General features: G+C 36.1%; 1 protein-coding gene across 1 annotated transcript; it reads right to left on the reverse strand.

Moving 5' to 3' along the window:
* Positions 1 to 2,296: 2,296 nt before the first annotated feature.
* LOC114311161 (Core-2/I-branching beta-1,6-N-acetylglucosaminyltransferase family protein) lies at positions 2,297 to 6,682 on the reverse strand. The gene is made up of 4 exons (XM_028257226.2): positions 5,839 to 6,682; positions 5,668 to 5,743; positions 5,449 to 5,564; positions 2,297 to 3,153 (listed from the first exon to the last, which is right to left on the reverse strand). The coding sequence occupies exons 1-4, from the start codon at positions 6,455 to 6,457 to the stop codon at positions 2,645 to 2,647; spliced, it is 1,320 nt and encodes a 439-aa protein (XP_028113027.2). The 5' UTR covers positions 6,458 to 6,682; the 3' UTR covers positions 2,297 to 2,644.
* Positions 6,683 to 21,391: the final 14,709 nt, after the last annotated feature.

Below are 21,391 nucleotides of genomic sequence, written 5' to 3' on the forward strand. Positions count from 1 at the left end.
TATAGAATACTTTTGTTTGCATAAAAAAATATATATATATATATATATATATAATATTATATAAATTAATCAATTTTATAATTTTTTATTAATTAATGTGACACTTATTATATTATTGAAGTGAGTCATGTTTCAATTTCAAAATCTTATTATTATATGATACGTCAAGTAGTGAGAAAAAATTATAAAATTTATAATTTGTTTGTATAGTATTTTTTTAAAGAGTGACGTTATTTAAATCTAAAAATTAGGCATACTTTTCAAGCCTAATGATCAAGATTTTGAATAGAATTTTTAATATTTTGCCATGGTGAAGGAGATTACATTGGTTCAAATTTTATTTGTTGAGCATGAAGGGGGGTTTAAAAAATAAATAAATAAGAGAAAAACAATACCATGTTGAGGGCATTCTTTTTTTCTTTTTTTTTTTTTTTGAAGTTAATATTGTTGTTAAACAATAGGCTAGGATCTTAATCCCAAAGGGTTAGCCATTGATAAATTCGCCTGTGAGAAGCATGACAAGACACATAAGTCAACAGATTGGATTTTATAAAATAAAAATTCCCTTCGGATCACCCCAAAACTTAAACATGATAATTATCCAGTACGTGTCAAGCGAAAAACAGTTATATATACCCCGCCAAAAAAAAACAAAAAAAAAGCTACTTTTTTGTTTTGTCCCTTTTGCTACCATGACTAGTTTGTCAACAATTTTTTGAGCTTTTCTTTTTTTTGCACTTTTTTATTTTTGTCTTTACGTTTTATGGGTTTTTAGTTTATCATTTTTAAAATATATTTAAAAAAAAAAAACTTTAAAACACCTAAAAAGCAGCCTAAAAATTATTTTGAAGCCAAGAAAATTAGAATAATTGTGGGCTAACAAGAACATGGATTGTAATTAGCATGTGGCACACTCTGTAGTCCTTTTTCAAGTGTAAAACCTAACCCATGTGGGAAGCAGCCCTGCGCATACCTACCCGCTCAATAATTGCTTTATTTTGCTTTAGCGGTTTCACTGCACACAACAATTATTAAGGGATTGTTTAGGATGGGTTGAGTATGAATTAAGTTTGAAGTAATGTGGTAGAAAGATAATATAATTTAAATAAGATAATGTGACTTAAATAAAATAGTATTTTTTTGACTTTTTAATTTTTTTAAAGACTGACAAATAAAAACTTGTAGTACAATAGCTCAAATGTGACTATCACCACCAAACAAATTTTATTAACAACGAAATTTCTGCATCAGACTGGTTTAGTTTTGTATGAGAAACAGACAAAAACCAGAAAACAACTCTCAAGGAAATTTCTTCTTCAGACTGATCCAAAAGAGGTACAGGACCCAAACAGGTATAGTTGACAGAAGCTATCCATTTCCTTTCAACAATGTCTAGGATCTTATACGAACATGTTTAGGAACCTAAATTTTTGTAGCTCGAATGATTTGAATGTCAAAACGACGTCGTTTTGCACCCAAAATGACATCGTTTTGAGTGTTTTGAGTCATTCGAGCTATAATATTTCGAGCCACCTGACATTGTATTGTAACCACAAACCCAAGTTGGGCTACAAACTAGCTAATCTGAGCTCAAACTTGATTCGTCAAAGATTTGATAAACAAGCAGAGGTTGAGCTGGAAAAAAATTAAATTTAAATTGATAGGCAAATTAAGTGAAAAATATATAAACAAAGAAATAATCTATACTATTATAAAAAGCAAACAAGGTTCTTGATATGAATCTTTTTTTCATAGTTTTTGGTTACTAAATTGCCCTTTCAACTGCCAAATTCAAACATATCTAGGGGTGTGTGCATATCTTCTAGTACAAATTAAAGAGAACATCTTAGATATGTTATTAAAAATAAATATTAATGTACTTACATTTGCTTATTTAATTAACAAATAAAATGAGCTAACTTTAAATGAATCAAACTCAAATTATTCATGAGTAACTCAATTCGTGCAGTCCTACCAAGACCCAAACACAGAAACCAAGGTGACTTTCTCTAGCATAATCATCTACTGAACCTTTCACTTTACTGTTTAGTCGATGCAAGCTCATACAACAATGAAAAATTCTTTTTAGCAAGCTCTTTGGGCTCTATTGGAGTTGCAACACAGACCAATTTCCTATGCTTTCAGGGAGGGGCAGAGCTTTCAAAGTAAATAGTTTTCAAGAGATCAGTGGCTTAGAATTATGTTGCTTTGTTGCCTTCTTGAAACAAAGCATGTGTTGAATGTCTCAAACTCCAGAACACTGAGATTCCAGGCAGTGAACATACAATGCTCAATATGGTTCTTCCATGTCAACCATTAAAATACCATTAACCAAGCATTTATGTTTTACAGAGAAGAAAAAGAAAAGAGGAAAAAATATATATAATCCCGCCCTCGCTTCAATAGCAACTCGCAATCCAATATACAACAATTTCCCACTGGATGAGCTATAGCATACAACACATCTATAAAAGAATCAGCCTAGTTAAACCTAAGCGGCAAAATTTTCAAAATTTAAATAATTGAAGAGCAATTCGAAGCGTATCATTCCTTTTCGGTTTTTCTTCCCCTTCTTTTCTCTTTCTTTAATTCTTTTTCTCGTCCATCTTTCTTATCTCTGGTATCGACTGGGGAAGAGAAGATATTATTCCACTACACATTGATGGGATCGAAATGTCCCATTTGAGAGCAATTTAACAAGAAGCTTTTCGAGTCTTCTTGCTCCTCGACCGGGCCTCAAAATATCAGCGTCTCCCCAAACATCACAGGTGTTGTTTTTAGATTCGCCTAAACACCAGCCACCTGGCACCAATTTGCCAGGAATGCGTCTCAAAATTTCTCTGTCAATGCGGTCAAGAACTGGATCATCAGCGAGAAATGGTGAGGCAAAGGCCGCTCCACTTTGGATGAAATCATGAAAATCCTTGGATTTGAGTGGGCGGGCCTCCTGTCTGGTGTCAAAAGAAGCGTACTGCAAACCATGGTTCATAATAGTTTTATTGAACTGTTGAGAGTTACATAGAAGGGTTGGGAAGTATACAGATGCCGATGAAGGTGTGTTTGATAAGTACATGAGCAGAGTCCTCGGGAGATTGTCTGTACCCAAGATGCAAAACTCAATAACCTCACGACTCAAAACAGAAGATGATGAACCTGCTCTAAGACAAGACATATAATTGTCAGTTATTTGAACCCATTTCAACTTTTACTACAATACCAAATTATGTTATTGATCTTGCATGCTTCACCAAGGTTTTAGTATTAAAAATCAGTATTAAGTATCAATAGTAAGCTAATGACATTTAAAGGTCTCCATATGTAACAAGTTCACATTGAAAGAGCGAATTCACAAAATTGCAACGATTCTAACTCTCTGGGTGTGCCCCATAATTGATCACAGCACTAATTTAAGATAAGACACTTCAAAATCAGGCTTCAGTTGATGAATGGAAAGTCAGAAACCACTATAACTTGCTACTACTCCCATAGTGCATCTTGAACCAATAGGGTTTGGCTACAAGAGTGCTTGTGAGCATGCCACTTTCATGGTCTCCATGTCCCACAAGGGCTGTAAGTTTCTTACTCTCTACTTTACTACAACTCTTTCTTTTACAGCTTAAACTTCTCTGGGCTATTAAAGCTCAAATTATGGTGATTCCCAAAGTAATCTTTCACATTGAAGCATACTTATCACATCCTAGAGAAAGAATGAATGGAAATAATTTTGCTAACAGCAACCCAGTAACTTCACATCCACGTATTGCATTTAACAAATCTGAAAATGAGTTTGGCAAAAGTGTGTCTTTATAGCTCTGCACACAAACCATACATGCATCTGTATGTCATGTTTTACAGGACGCACAACTAATTTATTTGTGGGGACCTACATATGGACCTCATATGTAAACTCTCAACTTTAAATTCTTAGGTTAAACATGCAAGTCAAAATGTATCAACGGTAGCCAAAAAATCTACTATCTCATTCAATTAACCTACAACAAATTTAAGCCCAGAGAATCATACATGACTAAATTATCCTCAAGAAGGCTGCACCACAATTTTTTTTTAATTTTAATTATTTTTTTTTTTTATCAGCAAGGCACCACAAACTAGTGGATCACAATTTCACCATCCAACAACTACATTAGGATCTAGGATCATCCTCGATATACAAAGATTAAAATGCAATAAGCTGCTTCTCATAGACCTGTAAAGCACCGACACTTCAAAACAAGTGCCGTATCTGTGTCGGACACACAGACAATTCGGGGACACATATGGGACAACGTATCCCCTTATTTAATTAATTTATTTTCAGGGGACACGCCGAGAACACTTCAGGAACACACTAGGGACATGTCAAGTTGTTTTTTTTCCCATTTTATTTAGTACTTTTGATGAATGTTGAATATTTATTATTTTTTACTTAGATTAAATACTTAATAAATCATCTATAAAAAAATATATAAATTGTAAATGTTAATTTAAAAGTGTTTTTTAAGAAAAAAAAAATAGAATTAAAGTTAGTTTTTATTAATATTGATTATTTGTTAATGTAATATTAATCTAGATAGCAAATAAAAATATATGAAAATATATTTTATTGTCGTATTCCCACCGTGTCCGTGTCCGCATTTGTAGCCGTGTCCATACTTCTTAGTCATAGACTCTCCAAGAGTGCACGATATCTGGCTCAGTCACACAATGCCAACTCATCTAAAGTATACAAGAACTATAGCTTCATCTCTGGAAATTGCCCCCATTCAGTAATTCCCCAGCACCCAATGTAAATGGAGTTAAAGGTCTTCCTTTTAGATAGCCTCCCCATGAGAGAAGCAGCTTTAGTATACAAGGAAAGAGAACGGACAGCACCAGTTCATAAAATCAAAAAAAGAAACATTCCTTTGAATTCTTTTGAACTTGACACCCAAATTTGACTCCTCCAGTATTATCCTCAAGCAGGGAATCCTTCTCATCAAAGATAAGTGAAATCCTCTGAAACAAATAGTAGCCACATCATAGGCAGGACAAGACATGTGATATAGTTTCAGCTCTCTGTGTCCACCAAAGTCTCCAAAAGAAATCTCAAGAAAGGTTCAAATATCTACATGAGTCTGGCTAATAACTGCTAAAAAGATAACTCTCCAAGGACAGAGCAATGATTGTATAGAATGTATTTTAGGAGATGAGTATAGTGTTTTTTTTTCTTTGTTTTCTTCAAAAAAAAGAGGCAATTTCAAAAATGGTGTAATGTCCAAAGCATGTATATTCAGAATTCATTTCTATTTATAATTGGGCATCAGCATCAAATTTCTCATACTAATTATTAGCAATATATGCATTTGAAGATCAGACAAGTATATGGGTACTTAGCATTCAGTGTAATGTGTAACTCAAAATCTATACTACAAGAATTTGAATACCAACTAATAGAAACCAAAGACTCACCCATGAACAACCGGAAAGCATCTGGCAATTCGCGCTTTTGAGTAGCATAAAACATCGCGGTTCTCTCCGAAAGATAGAGCCCAGGGTCAACAATTATGGGTTTCAACTTCCGAGATCTACAACACAACAAAAAAATCACATTACTAAAATTCAACATTGATCAAATTACACACAGAACATAAATTGGAAGAAAAAGAATTGGGAAGTCCATGTTCATACTCTCTCCAACCAATGTAACTTGAGTGGTTCACAAAATTAAGATCTTTAGGCAGGTAAGACAAAATGTGAAGGAGATCTGAAAACCCAAAAAGGAAGAAGGAAAAAAAAAAAATCAGATTTCAACCCAATTCAGAAAAAATTATGCCAGACAGAGTCACCAAACAAACAAACCATCTTGAGTAACAAGTGGGTAATCAGAAGCAGAGAGATTGATGAACCAATCCCAATTCCCAGAAATTCTGAGCAAAATCGAAGCCCCGTGAAGCGTAGAAGAAAGTCCAGACGAGCCTTTGGGGTACGCAAAATCGGCCTTCCCAATCACATTGACGTTCTGGGCAGCTCTGAAAACTGGAATCGAACGAACAGTGAGAGCGAGGAAGTCACGGTCGGACTGTGAAGCGGGGAGATCGAGGTGGAGGAGATAGTGGTTTCTGGGGTGGTAGACGGAGAACAAGAGGCGAAGGATCCGACCCGAATCGCGATTGGATCCGGAGATGAGGTAGGCGAGGGAGGGAGGAGAGGGGGGAGGTGGGTCGGAGAGGTTGTTGGTGGTGTTACGTTGGTTGCGGATGAGGAGGCGGTGGCGATGGTTGGGATTACTCTGGGGTTGTTTGTCTGGGAAGAGATATGGGTCGAGTGGTGGAGGTGAGGATGGGGAGGAGGAGGTGGAGGAGGAGGAGAGAGAGAGGATGAAGAGGAGAGAGAAGAGGGCTGTGGCTAAGATGTAGATTGTGGTGGTTTTAGCGGCGCCGGCGGTGGCGGCGGGCTGTGGCGGAGGTGGTGTTTGCATCGTCTTTTTTGTTGGTTTTTTCAGTGTTCTCCTCTCACTTGCATTGTGTTTGTTTTATGTTATTTTTGTTGCTTTTGGTTCTTTTTGATGAGTTTAGCAGTTGGGAAGTCACGGGGATAGGTGGGGAAAAAAAATCTCTGATTCTATTTTCTAGCACTAAAATGGTGAGGAGTGTCTTCATGTCTTCATCAGGTGTTTGCTTTAAGGGTTAGGCAATTCGATCACTAATTAAATTAAAATAATGTTATATAAATAGAAGATTTATATAATAAAATTATATAAAATGATTTTATCATTTTAAAATAAGGTTCAAGTTCCTCTCCAATTCAAAATCGAAATTGGGCTTTGTGACCTATTACAGAGTCTATATTGATAATCTGAATCGTTTAATATTTAGAATTCGTCAAATATTTCATTCTTGTAACAAATTACATTAATTAGATATCGACGGTCAATTGAACAAATCAAATTTATGTCAACATTAATTATGATTTAAAAAATAAATTATTAATATAAGTGTGATTTGATCAAGTAGTTATTGATATCTAATTAATGTAATTTTTTACAAGAATAAAATATTCGACAATTTCTACACATTACATAATTTAAATTATTGATATTTACTCCATGGTGGGTCCTCAGAAGCCCAACATGACACTTTGTTTCGTTAAAAGAAATAATCCATCAAATTGATTATTAAATACATAAACATCACAGTCACATTATTTTCATAACAAATTTTTTTGAGTTTTCCATAATAATATCTTTTCTCTTATCAGATTATATAACTCACAATTGGTACATGAAATGTGTGTGTAATTTAAATAAGTAAAAATAAAATAAAAATTTATTATATATTATATGTGACTCAAGTGATAAAAATTTTCTTAACTAGACTTAAGGTTTTAGATTTGAGATCCACTCTACTTGACATAAAGAGAAATTTTCAAGATACCAAGTTAAACGTTTGCTATATGGAGTAGATTACAAATGAACAAATATCTTTTCCCTTAACATAATATAATTAAATTAATAAGAACATGAGTGTTCATTTAATTTTATTTAAAATTTTTTGTTATTCATTAAACTCATGTAATCATTGTTGAGAGAGTAATTTATAAGTAAATTGGGTCAAGTTAAAGGCTTCTTTGTAAGTTATGCCGCACGTCGGACTGAAATAGGTGCTGATGTAGCCCGGTCTAAAAACTAACGAAGTTGGGCCAGGAGAAGTTCAGACCGAGCTATGGGGCGGGGTGTTTGGGCCTCGTAAGTTGAACCTCGTCCTTGTTAGCTCGGTCAGAGACCGCTGTAGTTAGCTCTGTTTAAACGGCCAAAACCAAGGTACAAGAGAATAGTGACCGAGCTAGGTGATATGAAGGCACCAGATTTGAGTGTGCAAAAGAGATAGTGTTAGCACGATCATATTGTTATTCAACCGTGGTAAACCATCTCACTTGGTTTAAGCAGTGAGGAGGGTGTTAAAGGATAAGCATTATCTTTCAGGAGTGTGAAACATGGAGGAATAAGAGTCCTACTAGGATTGTGTCAGACAAAAGTTATAAAAGCTCACAACAAAACCTGTATAGAGGTAACACAACTTTGATTCTCGAATACATAGAGCTTTTGTCTATTTGTCTATTTTGCTGACTTAGGTATCGGAGAGGTATCCAGCATACACCCGCCGGCTAGCTCACGTTTCACGTTTGTGTTTTCAGGGAGTAAAGTGACAATGTTTGGAGGAGCGCAGACTTAATCAACAGGATTATACGAGAATATTATTTCGTGCTCGTACAATTGTAATTTTTATTTGTCTTTTCTTTAGTGCTTTTATATATTCACTCAAAAAATTTCTCATCACTGTCGGCCACATGTTTCAATAAGCAAATTCTTTGTAATAAAAGTGTAGGTGTGATGAGTTTTGAAGGGCAATTTCTTTATTTGAAGGATTGATTGAATTCTTTGTGATAAAAGTGTAGGCGTGATGAGTTTTATGCGTATATTAGAAGCACTTTGCTTTGGGTAATTTATTTATTGGGAGGATTGCTTGAAGGGTGGGAAAACAAAGTACCAAACTTGAAGGTGAATCTAAAGCTGATTTGTAAGCACGTGTAAATGCTTTTCTGTGTTGACCATATTGCTAGCTAATCCTATAAATAGAGGTTTTGGTGCCACTCTTTTTATTGAACACCCACCAAAATGAATAAATACTTTAATTATTTAATACAAACTTTAGTAAAAGGTTATAAATTGTACATATGTTCTTTGTCCTTGCCTTTAAACAATCTTTCTTTACACCAAATGTTATTTGAAAAGGTGATCAAAATCTAGCAAGATGTTGATGATAGTTCTACGTGGCATCATCTCCGTTCTGGACCTAAGAATACTATTATGTCTTAATCATAGCAGCGATCTGTTGTGAATCTGTGGAGACTTTTTTCGAGTCTTTTTCGATAATTTAAACCGTTCATATTGTAGGATTCGTTGAACATATCATCCATTAAAAAAATCAAGTTAATCAGAAATCCATTACCCCATGATCAGATCCAAATTCTTTTATAAAAATCATCAAGAAAATGTTAACCGTTTATTTTTTAAAAAACAAATGTACTCTTGTTATAAAGTTATAGATTTTCAATTAATTTAATTTTTTACATGGATGATTTATTCAACAAATCGTACAATAATAACGGTTTAAATTATCAAAAAAGACTCAAAAAAAAAAAAAAAAAAAAAAAAAAAAAAACGAAAAACCCCCCACGACTTCATAGCAGATCGTTCCCCAAATCCCTTCGGGACCTAGACTTGTTGCACTTACCTCTTTACAATCCATCTAGCAACCATATAGCCTAGACTATACGCTGCTTTAATTAAAATAATAAATAAATAAATAAATAAATAAAAAGTGATACCACACACCAAAGCAACATCCATCAAAACTCTCTGTTTTGATTGGAGTAATTATCCTCTACTTTTTAAATTTTTTGGATTTCTTTTACAAATTAAAAATTAATTTAACAAAAAATAAATATTATAAAATATTTTTAAAATTTTTAAAAAATAATTTTGTAAAAAATTTTTAAAAAATCATGTACAAAAATAAATTAATCTTTTTGTTAATGTCAAGTGCATGTGTCACCCCAGACAAATGTCTAGGCCGGAGCTCACTATGAATGCCCCCATCGAGCACGCCATTTTCAATGACTTCTTTCTCATTTTTAAACATCACTAAGATAGGGTCAATGGTTAGGAAACACCTATCTTAGTGATGTTTAAAAAAACCCCACGAGTTCATAATGCCCTAGAAAAAAAATTATTGATTGATTCTACGGCATTATGTGATTATGTTCCCATATCCCCTCATATTTTTCAATCATTCAATACAAAATCGTGACTCTACATTTTTTATCAATTACAATGAATATGAAGCGTCACATGACACTGTCCTTGGAACAATAATAACTTCTCATAATGTGAGAAGGTAAAACAGCCTAAATCAATCCATCACGCATTGTCTTTTTAAATTGTCAACTGGTAAAATCATTGGCACCAAATGGATTTTTATTTTTTTCTAACATATGATAACATTTCTAATATATTCAGTAAATCCAAGTCCTATATATTCAAGAGAAGTAGTGGTCACCACTATTTTTTTAATTACATTAAAATTTTACAGAAGTTTAGAAAATCAAAAATTAAGAACTCATAACAAAAAAACCTTCTCGGTCCAATATGACTAAAGCTTCGTTTGGCATTGGTTTTGATAGCCAATTTTTTTGTTAATTCCGCTACAGACCCCCAGTGAAACATGACCCCCAGAACCCCCAGTGAGCTAGCAGCTGAGGTGGAAGAAGGGTGTATACACGCACGCAGCTGTGAGGGAAAAAAAATGGATTTAGCGGGAGCCCAAACCTAAAATCATCTTCCCTCGTCTGTCCTCACCTGTCGCCGCCATAGCTTTTTGCTATCCTCCTCCTCCACCGTAGCTCTCCGCTGTCGATGATGACCATTGTAATTGCAAAGCAAACCACCAAAGCCAGCATTATCTCGACCTACAGATCCATCGATATTCAATTTTGTCCACTCAAACTTTGGCTTTTCCTATGTACACAATCGAAATGATCTTGCAACTGAGGTAGATGTAATCTTCGACTGCATCTCTGTCTATCGTTGTCCTCAATCTTCGACTGCGTGTCTGTGTCTCGCTATCCGTCTCTGTCTCGCACGTACTGTGGATCGATAGTTTATGAGGTATACCTTTTCTCCCTGCTCTCCAAGTAAGAAATCAATTGTAGTAGTTAAACAAAATATAACTTCCCATAACAGTTTATGAGGTAAAAAAGTCAGTTTCATTAACTTCCTATAAGATTTCCCTAAAAAATTAGTTCCATATATGACTATCCCCAACCCCAAGTGACTAAATTTGGACATTTCCTAAAAATCAATTTGAACAAATATTATGTGATAAGGGGTTCGAGATAGTCACATAATCTCAAATTTGAATATGGTCACTTGGGGTTGGGGATAGTCTCATAATCTCAATTTGCTGATATTTGTTCATACACTTTGGGGATAGTCACATAATATTTGTTCAAATTAGTTCCATTTTTTAATATTTGTTCAAATCGGTATTTGTCCTCAATTTGGGCATTGTGTTAGGGAACTGGTTCATTGTGTTTGTTTGGACATTGTGTTATATAATCATTTTGAAATCATTAAATTGTTATTTCATTATGCAAAGTGAAAGAATGGAGGTTGATTCAAATGTTGGTGACAATCCTTTAGTAAATGAGGGGTGAAGAAGTTGAAGAACCTAAGAAGAGTATGTGTTTTAGCTCAAGGGAAGAAGTGTACACATTTTATGGCAAATATGCTAAGCATGTTGGATTTTCTATAGCTCACAGAGCACAGCATTTTGGAGATGATGGGCAATTAAAAAACTTTGCAATTGAATGTTCTCGAGGGGGAGAGAAAAAAAAAATCAGAAGTCAACCCTCTAAAGCCATCTTTGTCTACAAAAATTGGTTGCAAAGCAAGGGGTACGAGGTAGTGTACAAAAGGATGGAAGATATAAACTAACCACAGTTAACCTTGAGCATAATCATGATATGATTCCTACTGACTCACGTCATCTTGCAATGAATAAGAAAATTCTTACTCTTGTGAAGAGAAGATTAGAAATTAATGATCAAACAGGGATTGAGGTGTCTAGAAACTTCCATTCAATGGTTGTTGAAGTGGGGGAATACGAGTCTTTGACATTTGATGAGCTAGATGCAAGAAATTACATTGAGAGGGCTAGAAGATTGAGGCTTAGGGAAGGTGATGCCAAATCACTTCAAAGTTATTTTATAAGGATGCAAGCACATAGTGAGAGATTTTTTTACATGATTAATGTTGATGAGGAGTTTCGCATTAGAAACTTGTTTTGGGCTGATGCAAGGAGTCATGGGACTTATGAAGCATTTGGAGATGTTGTTTCATTTGACACAACTTATCTGACCAACAAATATGACATGCCATTTGCTCTATTTGTAGGAGTTAATCACCATGGGCAGTCCATTTTTCTTGGTTATGGATTGTTATCTAGTGAAGATACTGACACATTTGTTTGGCTATTCAAGTTGTGGTTAAGTTGCATGTCAAATCATCCTCCAGAAGCTATCATAACTGATCAGTGCAGAGCTATGCAAAATGCTATAGAAATTGTCTTTTCACAAGCTCGACATCGATGGTGCTTATGACATATCATGAAGAAAATTCCAGAGAAGTTAAAAGGATATTCCCAGTATGAAGCCACAAAGTTGGCTATGCAAAATGCAGTTTATGACTGTTTGACAAGAGTTGAATTTGAGAATAAATAGGAAGAGATGCTTGCAACATTCAATCTTTATGATAATGAGTGGTTGGGAGTACTATGTGATTAGCAGCATCGATGGGTACCTGTCTATGTTAAAGACATTTTTTGGGCTGGCATGTCAACTACACAATGAAGTGAAAGTATGAATGCATTTTTTGATGGATATATAAACCCAAAAACTACATTGAAGCAATTTGTTGAATAATATGACAATGCCTTGGGAAGTAAGGTAGAGAAAGAGAAGAAAGCAGACTTCAACTCTCAACACAAATTGTTTGATTGCCTAACTATATATGGTTTTGAGAAGCAATTTTAGCAAGCCTACATCAATGCAAAATTCAAAGAAGTTTAAGGAGAGTTGAAGAGATTAGTTTACTGTCAGTCGTTGTTTCTGAGAGAGGAGGAATCAATTTCTACATATAATGTCCAAGAAGCAATGATAGTTTGTGAGAAGATGAAGCATGTGGACTTTGTTGCCTATTTTAATTCAACTGAATGTGAAATTCAATGTATGTGTCGGTTATTTGAGTTTAAAGGCATTATGTATGCTCACTTACAACTCGTTGTGCTTGTGAAAAGGTGCATAAATGAGGTGCCAAGTGAATACATTTTGTCACGCTGGAGAAAATATTTGGATAGAGAGTACGCATGCATCAAAACCACATATACTGGCTTTGGGAATGATTTCAATGCAAGTTGCTATGAGAGGATGAACAAAAAATTGATTGCCATTGTACAACTTGCTGGTAACTTTGAAGGCAAAACTAAAATTATAGACCTTGGGTTAGATGAAATCAAGGAAAGAGTCATGAAAGAAGAATTGAGTGATGGAAGTAATTTACCATGTTCTAAAAAAAGTCCAATTCGCACCGGTTCTACACAAGGAGCTACAAGTAGAAAAGTGATTAGCCCTTTGGTTGCTCGGCGAAGAGGCCGTCTAGTTACCAAACAAAAGGTTGCCAAAGTAGATCAAATAGTGAATCGGTTCAAGGCAACGACAAAAAAAACAAACAAAAGCAAAGGTAAATTGTGTATTAATTTTTTTATTTTTTTTTACAAACTGTATTTAAGTATATAAAAGCAATTCATAAATCTCAATCTTGAACAAATACAGACTGCTAAGGTGCTTTGATTTGGAGCTGAAGCTCAATCTCATGCTACAGCTACAACATATACACCGTATTATCCTTATATGATTGGCACGCAAAATAGTATGTATGTATCGATACGTGTTCGAAAGAGGAATTCATATCAATTGCTTGTTTTCACAAATTTTGTTTTTCTTACATGTACTTTTAATTGAATTATCACAGGTGGTCGATGGTATTGGAGGCACATCTCTTACTCTATTAGACTTTATAAGAGGCACACTGATAAGTTTGATGAGTGCTCCAACTCAGATTTATGGTTCTGCATCTCTAACCCCATCGGCTTCTAATGCATGCACATCGGGAAGCTTGTATATTAGGGACATGTTTGACTAGTTTGTTGAAGTTGAACAATTTGTTTTTGAGATTGCAACTTATTATGTTCCTACTTTGGATTTGTAAAACATGTTGTCTATTAATTATCAATGAAGTTGTGTTTTTATTATTATTTGTTATGTAATGAACTTGGCAATATTTACTATTGTTGTATGGTTGTTGTGAATAAATATTGTTGAATAAATATTTGTTTGCTAATATTGAACAAAGTGTATTTAACAGTTTCTCTGTATTGAACAATGTGTATTCGATGTGTATTCAATAGTTTCCCTGTATTCAACCATGTGTATTCAACATTTTCCCTGTATTCAACAGTTTCTCTATATTTAACAATGTGTATTCAATAGTTCCCCTGTATTCAACCATGTGTATTCAACAGTTTCCCTATATTCAACAGTGTAGTTTCCCTGTATTCAACCATGTGTATTCAACATTTTTCCTGTATTCAACAATGTCTATTCAATAGTTTCCCTATATTTAGCAATGTGTATTTAACATTTTCCCTGTATTGAACAATTTCTATTCAATGAGTATTCAAAAAAGTATACAATTTAAACAAGTCATTTTTCATTCCACTCACAACAAAACAGATACAATAATTAGGTTTCAATACACAACAAAACATAACTTCCTCTAAAACATCACAGTACTATACAAGAGTATTCACTGTACTTCTATTTGTACATTTACGTCTAGTTCTACTTTTAACTTACATATATGTATATATATTATTACATCTTCATAAGTGTTAAGGCACCAATTACAAGCAACACGGACAATATATATATATATATATATATATCAATTTTTGCATCTTTGTACTCTAAATTTGAAGTTGTTTCGTCATATCTCTTTGTTGTTCAATCATACATCAAACTTGTTCGTCGACAGTTGGCACTTCTTCTCTTGGCATTTCATGACCTCTACATTCTAAATTTGTAGCCAAGCACCATCCAACAAAACCACCACAATCATTACAAGAGTAGAATAACGTATTTTTGTTTCGATCGGTCTCAGAAATTCGAATAGTGGCCTTTTTATTACATCTACGACAATTTTTGTTGACATATGTCAACCGATCTGAGCTACTGCCATTGACACTTGAACTTGACATTTGTAAAAATGAAGAAATAGCAAGTTATAAAGGTTAATAAATTGCTGTAATAAGTTAATAAACTGCTGTAGTAATAAACTGCTGCAAGTTATAAAGGTTAATACTAGGCACTTTTCAAATTGAGGTTAGCACTAGGCATTTTCCAAGTTATAAAGGTTAACACTAGCCATTGTTGTTAGCTGATGTAGTAAGGCCTAAACAACAACTCTTTGTCAACACTAGCCACTTTCCAAATTGAAGGTCTGGATGAAATCAGATCCAATTCCAAAAATTTAAATTCCAAAATCACTCACAAAAATTGCAGCTTGTGTGTTGTGGTCAAGTTTTTATATAAGAAAAATGATAAGGATAACAAGGATAATTTCAATCCTCAGACTTCAAGAAAGCAAAAATTCACAGGATACCGTTTTAATTCAAGGAAAGATTGTGGTCTGTACTATGGGGAGCTAGAATGATAATAAAGCAACTATAGGAAGTGTTGTAAGTACTGGAGGTAGAGTTAGGATAATATTTGTTAATCCAAATGATGTGAAGTCTATGGAAATTTATGACATCTCTCCTTCTGTGATTACTCCCAATGAAGCAAAATGCTTCAAGAATACCTAATTTCAGTAAAGTAAGTTTGATATAAATAAATATATGTTAATTTCAATCCTCTGGTTTGATGCTCACATCAACCTTTAAGTAATATATATGTTAACTTCAATCCTAAAAATGAGGTACCTGTCTATCTATGCTTACATATATGCTCAGATAACCCAAATCTATCTATGTTAACAATGAGATGAATGGATTGGTTTTTCACAACCTATCAAAAAAATTAAAATTGTAATTCCCTACAAATAATTATATCTGGAATCAATGATCATAATGTGAGAGGGAAAGAGAGAGAGTCTGAGTCGGGTTAGGACTTTTTGATTTGGTTGAGGAATTTCATCGAGTAGGTGGTAGACAAGGTAAACCTTCAAATCAAAAGGCCAATCTAATAAACAAATCAAAAGCCCAAACTCAATTCCCAAATCAACAGCCCTAAATCCAAACCTTCAACCCAATTTCTTACTTAACATACGCAGATACATATATACACAACCCTAAATACATATACACATAGATATATATATATATATACACAAAGATATATATATATATATACACGTACGCAGATAGATATATATATATATAAGCAGCTATATGTCTTAATTGTACTTTGTCGGATGAGAGAGAAAGAGAGACACTCTGAGTCGGGAGGTTTACCTCTTAATCGTCCTTGGTCGGATGAGAGGGAAACAGAGACAGAAAGAGTCAGGAGTTCGGTGTCGGGAGTCTGGCATCGGAGTCAAGGGAAGGAGGGAGTCAGGCGTCGGAGTGTATGGAAGGAGTTGTTGCCCTCTCGATCGTCGAAGTCAAGGTTTTAAGGAAAGAGACAAAGAGATCTATCTGTGTTTGGGGAGATTTTGAATTCTCAAATGAGGTCTATGACACACGTGCATATCATGTGACTTTCCACATCAGCTAGGGGTGTATGGGGGTTAGCTAGACTAGGGGTCTAGAGCATTTTTTTTTTTTTTTTTTTGTGTTGAAACTTTTTTAGCCTAACTTTTTTAGGTTCTTTTGGCTTTTGTTTTTGAGCTTTTTTGACTTTTGTGAGAGAAAAAGTATAATGATTATGGTTTGGAAGTGACATTTTGTCATATTAGCTTATATAGTCTAAGGCAAAATACACTAACGGTCCCTATAATTTGATCATTGTGTCACTTTGATCCTTGACATTTTAATTTTGACACATTTTATCCCGAATTTTGAATCTTATTCCAAATAAGGACAATTGAAGATACTATAGCTCAATTTCAAGGGCAAAGTCGTCAATTTAACAAAATATAAACTAATTTGACAAAAATAAATGTCAAAAAAATATTTTTGAATTTTTAAAAATTATTTCTACCCACTAAAGATAAAATTATGTAAAATTGATAAATATTTTAGATATTTACTTATTTATTTATTTTACCAAATTAATTTTTATTAGTATGTGTTTGGATGATGATCATGTAATGAGTAGTTGTTTTTATTTTCATTAAATTAGTTTCTATTTTTCTAAAAGTCAAATATGATGATAACTTTGATATCATTATTAAACCAATTCATTAAATTAAAAATCTAAAACTAAAAATATTTCATACGTTAAATATATCGATTACATATTAAAAACCTAACAACCACCCATTATATGATTATTATTCAAACACATAATAAAAATTAATTTGATAAAAAAAATAAATGTCTAAAAGATTTATCAATTTTACATAATTTTATCTTTAGTGGGTAGAAATTATTTTTAAAAATTCAAAAATATTTTTTTGACATTTTTTTTATCTAATTAGTTTATATTTTATTAAATTGACGACTTTTTCCTTGAAATTAAGCAATGATATCTTCAATTATCCTTATTTGGAATAAGATTCAAAATTTAGGATCAAAAGTATCACAATTAAAAAGTCAGAGACCAAATGACATGAATCCCAAATTATAGAGACTGTTAGTGTAATTTGCTTTATAACTTATTTTATCTTTTTATGTTTTTTTAGCCCCAAAATATTTACAAACGAGGAGTAAAGTTTGTTTGGCAATCAACTTTTTGATTAAAAAAAGTTTAAAAAAATTAAAATATAAAATTATATATATTAATTAAAAAATTATTTAAACATATTAGTAATTTTCTTTTGGGATTTTTATTGATAAGTCCAATTTAGAAGTGTTTTAACCCAAGAAGTCCATGAAGGAATTTTTTAACCCATTTAGTCCCATGTATGTATAGTTTTATTCCATAAAATCCATTTTCTTGATTTACACTATTTTCTTGGACATTTATGCCCTTATATTTAATTTTGATACCCTTATAAATATTTTTTCAACGATTAGCAATTTAATGATGTGAACATTCATATTTTAAAATCCACATTTATAGGAATGTAAATTGGCCCGTGGGCGGCCCAAAACTAGCCCGCGAGCCAGGGCGGGCCCGGCCCGTTGACAATGTGAATATTCACATTGACATGTTAAAATTCACATTAATAGGAGTGTAAAATTGGCCCCCGTCCCGTGGCAGCGCGAAACCCGCCCGTGGCCCATGGGCGACCCGGGACGGGCCCGGTCCGGCCCGTTGACAATGTGAATATTCACATTGACATGTTAACATTCACATTAATAAGAGTATAAAATTGGGCCGCAGCCCATGGGCGGCCAAAAGACCGCCCGCAGCCCGGGGCAGGCCCGGTTCGCCCCGTTGACAATATGAATATTCACATTGACATGTTAACATTTACATTGATAGGAGTGTAAAATTAGCCCGCGCCTCATAACTGCCTGAAACCCGCCCACGGCCTGTTGACAATGTGAATGTTCACATTGATAAGAGTATAAAACTAGATAGCAGCCCAGGGCGGGCCTGACTCGGCCCGGCCCGACCCGTTGACAATGTGAATATTTACATTGACATGTTAACATTCACATTAATAGAAGTGTAAAATTGGCCCCCGTCCCGTGGCGGCGCGAAACCCGCCCGGGCCTATGGGCGGGCCGGGGTGGGCCTGGTCCGGCCCGTTGACAATGTGAATATTCACATTGACATGTTAACATTCACATTGACATGTTAATATTCACATTGATAAGAGTATAAAATTGGCCCGCGACCTATAGACGGCCAAAAGCCCGCCCGCTGCCCGGGGTGGGCCCAGCCCGGGCCGTTGACAATGTGAATATTCACATTGATAAGAGTGTAAAATTGGCCTGCAGCCCGTGGACGGCCCGAAGCCTGACCGCAGCCCGAGGGGGGCTTGGCCCAACCCGTGACAATGTGAATATTCACATTGATATGTTAACATGCACATTGATAGGAATGTAAAATTAGCCCGCGCCCTGTGGCTGCTCGAAACCTGTCTACGGTCCGTGGGCGGCCCGGGGCGGGCCCGGCTCGACCTGTTGACAATGTGAATATTCACATTGACATGTTAACATTCACATTGATAATAGTGTACAATTGGCCCGTGACCCGTGGGCAGCCCGAAGCCCGACCTCGGGCCAGGGCGGGCCCGGCCCGTTGGCAATGTGAATATTCACATTGACATGTTAACATTCACATTTATAGGAGTATAAAATTGGCCCGTAGGCCGTGGGCGGCCCGAAGCCCGATCGTAGCTTGGCCCGACCCGTGACAATGTGAATATTCACATTGACATGTTAACATTAACATTGATAGAAGTGTAAAACTTATCTGCTGCTCGAAGCTCGCCCGCAGCCCGGGGTAGGCTCGGACCCAAACCCGGGCCACCCCGGGCCGCCCATGAGACGCGAGTCAATTTTACACTCTTATCAATGTGAATGTTAACATGTCAATGTAAATATTCACATTGTCAACAGGCCGAGCCGGGCCCGCCTCGGGCCACCCACGGGCCGTGGGCGTGTTTCGGACAGCCACGGGGCACGGGCTAATGTTACACTCTTATCAATGTGAATGTTAACATGTCAATGTGAATATTCACGTTGTCAACGGGCCGGGCCCGCGTCGGCCCAGGACTGGGCTTCGGGCTGCCCACGGGTCACGGGCTAATTTTACACTCTTATCAATGTTAATGTTAATATGTCAATGTGAATATTCACATTGTCAACGAGCCAGGTCGGGCCTGCCCTGGGCAGCGGGCAGGCTTCGGGCCGCCCACGGGCCACGGGCCAATTTTACACTCCTATTAATGTGAATGTTAATATGTCAATGTGAATATTCACATTGTCAACGGGCCGGACCGAGCTCGCCTCGGGCCGCCCATGGGACGCGAGTCAATTTTACACTCTTATCAATGTGAATGTTAATATGTCAATGTGAATATTCACATTATCAACAGGCCGGGTCGGGCCCGCCCCGGGCCGCCTACGGGCCGTGGGCTAGTTTCGAGCAGCCACGGGGAGCGGGCTAATTTTATACTCTTATCAATGTGAATGTTAACATGTCAATGTGAATATTTGCATTATCAACGGGTCGGGCCGGGCCCGCCCAGGGCAGCCCACGAGCCGCAGGCGGGTTTCGGGCCGGCCACAGGCAACGGGCTAATTTTACACTCCTATCAATGTGATGTAGACACCCCATTTTTGACCTTCCTCAAGACTTGGACGTCACCGTTTGAACACTCGGTGATTATCCATGTTTGTGTTCGTTTGGAGTTCCCGGAGGTCTCGGCTCGCGCACCTTGCCTCAAGATCTTCGAACTCAACCGTTTAGTGTCTGGTTTCACACCAAACACTTGTGTATTGCCTTGGAGGGGCAGGGAATGCCTTGTGAGGCATCCCCACACATCACCGGCAGTGGCTAGAGGTCACCGGCTGGTTTTTGCTGCATCGGCACTATTTGTTGCCGGTCGGCACTTTTTGTTGCAGGTCGGCACTATTTGTTGCCGATCGGCACTCTATTTTGCCAAGATGGCCTTTTTGGCCGGCCGACTACTGTACATCTGCTTTTGCAGATATTTTAAGACAGCTGTCTTGCTTTTGGCTCCCCTCCATACACGTGTATGAAGGGATCTCCCTCTTATGAAGCTTGTCTTGTAAGCTTTACAAGACAAGAAGTTCTATAAAGAGAGGGGCTCTCTCTTGTTGCAAGGGTGAGAGATTTTAGACATTTTAGAGAGAGAGAAGACAGAGGAGAGCTCTGGTTTTAGGGTTAGGGTTTGATACATATCCTATCTCTCTTTCCCTCTCTTTAGCGTTCTAGGTGTTTTATTCCATGCTATTGCCCACAAACACCTAGTGTTTCACCTTCCTTTGGTTACTGAGGTTCTAAGGGACTGATTTTGGTGTTTTGGTGTTGGATTCAAGCCAATGAGGGCCATTGGAGCATCATTGTTGAAGAGGTCTTCAAGGGTGAGAATCTTACCCCTTTTTACCCCATTTTTGCATCTTGTTTTTACCTATCTTTGAACTGTTTTTGTGCTTAGTGTATAACATAAAAAAGTTTTGTTTTTTAGCCCTCTTGATTGTTTATTAAGAGTGTTTTGTGGTTTGAGGGTGTTTGGCCCCTCTTAAGCCTTGTAAGGCCTCATTTTGTACCATTTTGAGCAAGTTTCGAGACTTTGGTGTTTGGGCCTCTTCACCACTGAAATCTTGAGGGATTTCAGTGGTGGAGATGGTGCCTTGAAGTCTCCAAAAGGAGAGGGCCACCCCCTTTCCTTGTTGTCCTTGAAAAGGACCATTTTTGGCCTCTTGAGGGAGCACTTAGCTAAGCTTCATGTTGACCATGCCTTGGCTGTTTTTTGTGCCTATTATATCATAATATGCCTCTGTTTATTGTTGGTTTTGGTACACCATGCATGCTTAGCATACTTACCATGTAATGCCATGTTATTGCCTCAATGTGCCTTAGGTTGTTAGCCCTTGTTAGAGCATGTTTTAGGTTTAGTCTTGTGAAGGTCTTGTGCATATTTTGCCATGCTAGA

The sequence above is a fragment of the Camellia sinensis genome, chromosome 6 (genome assembly GCF_055761805.1).
Source record: "Camellia sinensis isolate YWXY chromosome 6, ASM5576180v1, whole genome shotgun sequence".
Classification (NCBI taxonomy): Eukaryota; Viridiplantae; Streptophyta; class Magnoliopsida; order Ericales; family Theaceae; genus Camellia; species Camellia sinensis.

Excerpts from the sequence above, each read along its gene's own strand:
- LOC114311161 (XM_028257226.2), bottom strand. The coding sequence starts at position 6,457 with ATGCAAACACCACCTCCGCCACAGCCCGCCGCCACCGCCGGCGCCGCT. Across the intron at positions 5,565-5,667 it reads AGTTACATTGGTTGGAGAGA|ATCTCGGAAGTTGAAACCCA; the intron begins GTATGAACATGG and ends GTTGTGTTGTAG. Across the intron at positions 3,154-5,448 it reads TGCTTTCCGGTTGTTCATGG|GTTCATCATCTTCTGTTTTG; the intron begins GTGAGTCTTTGG and ends GTCTTAGAGCAG.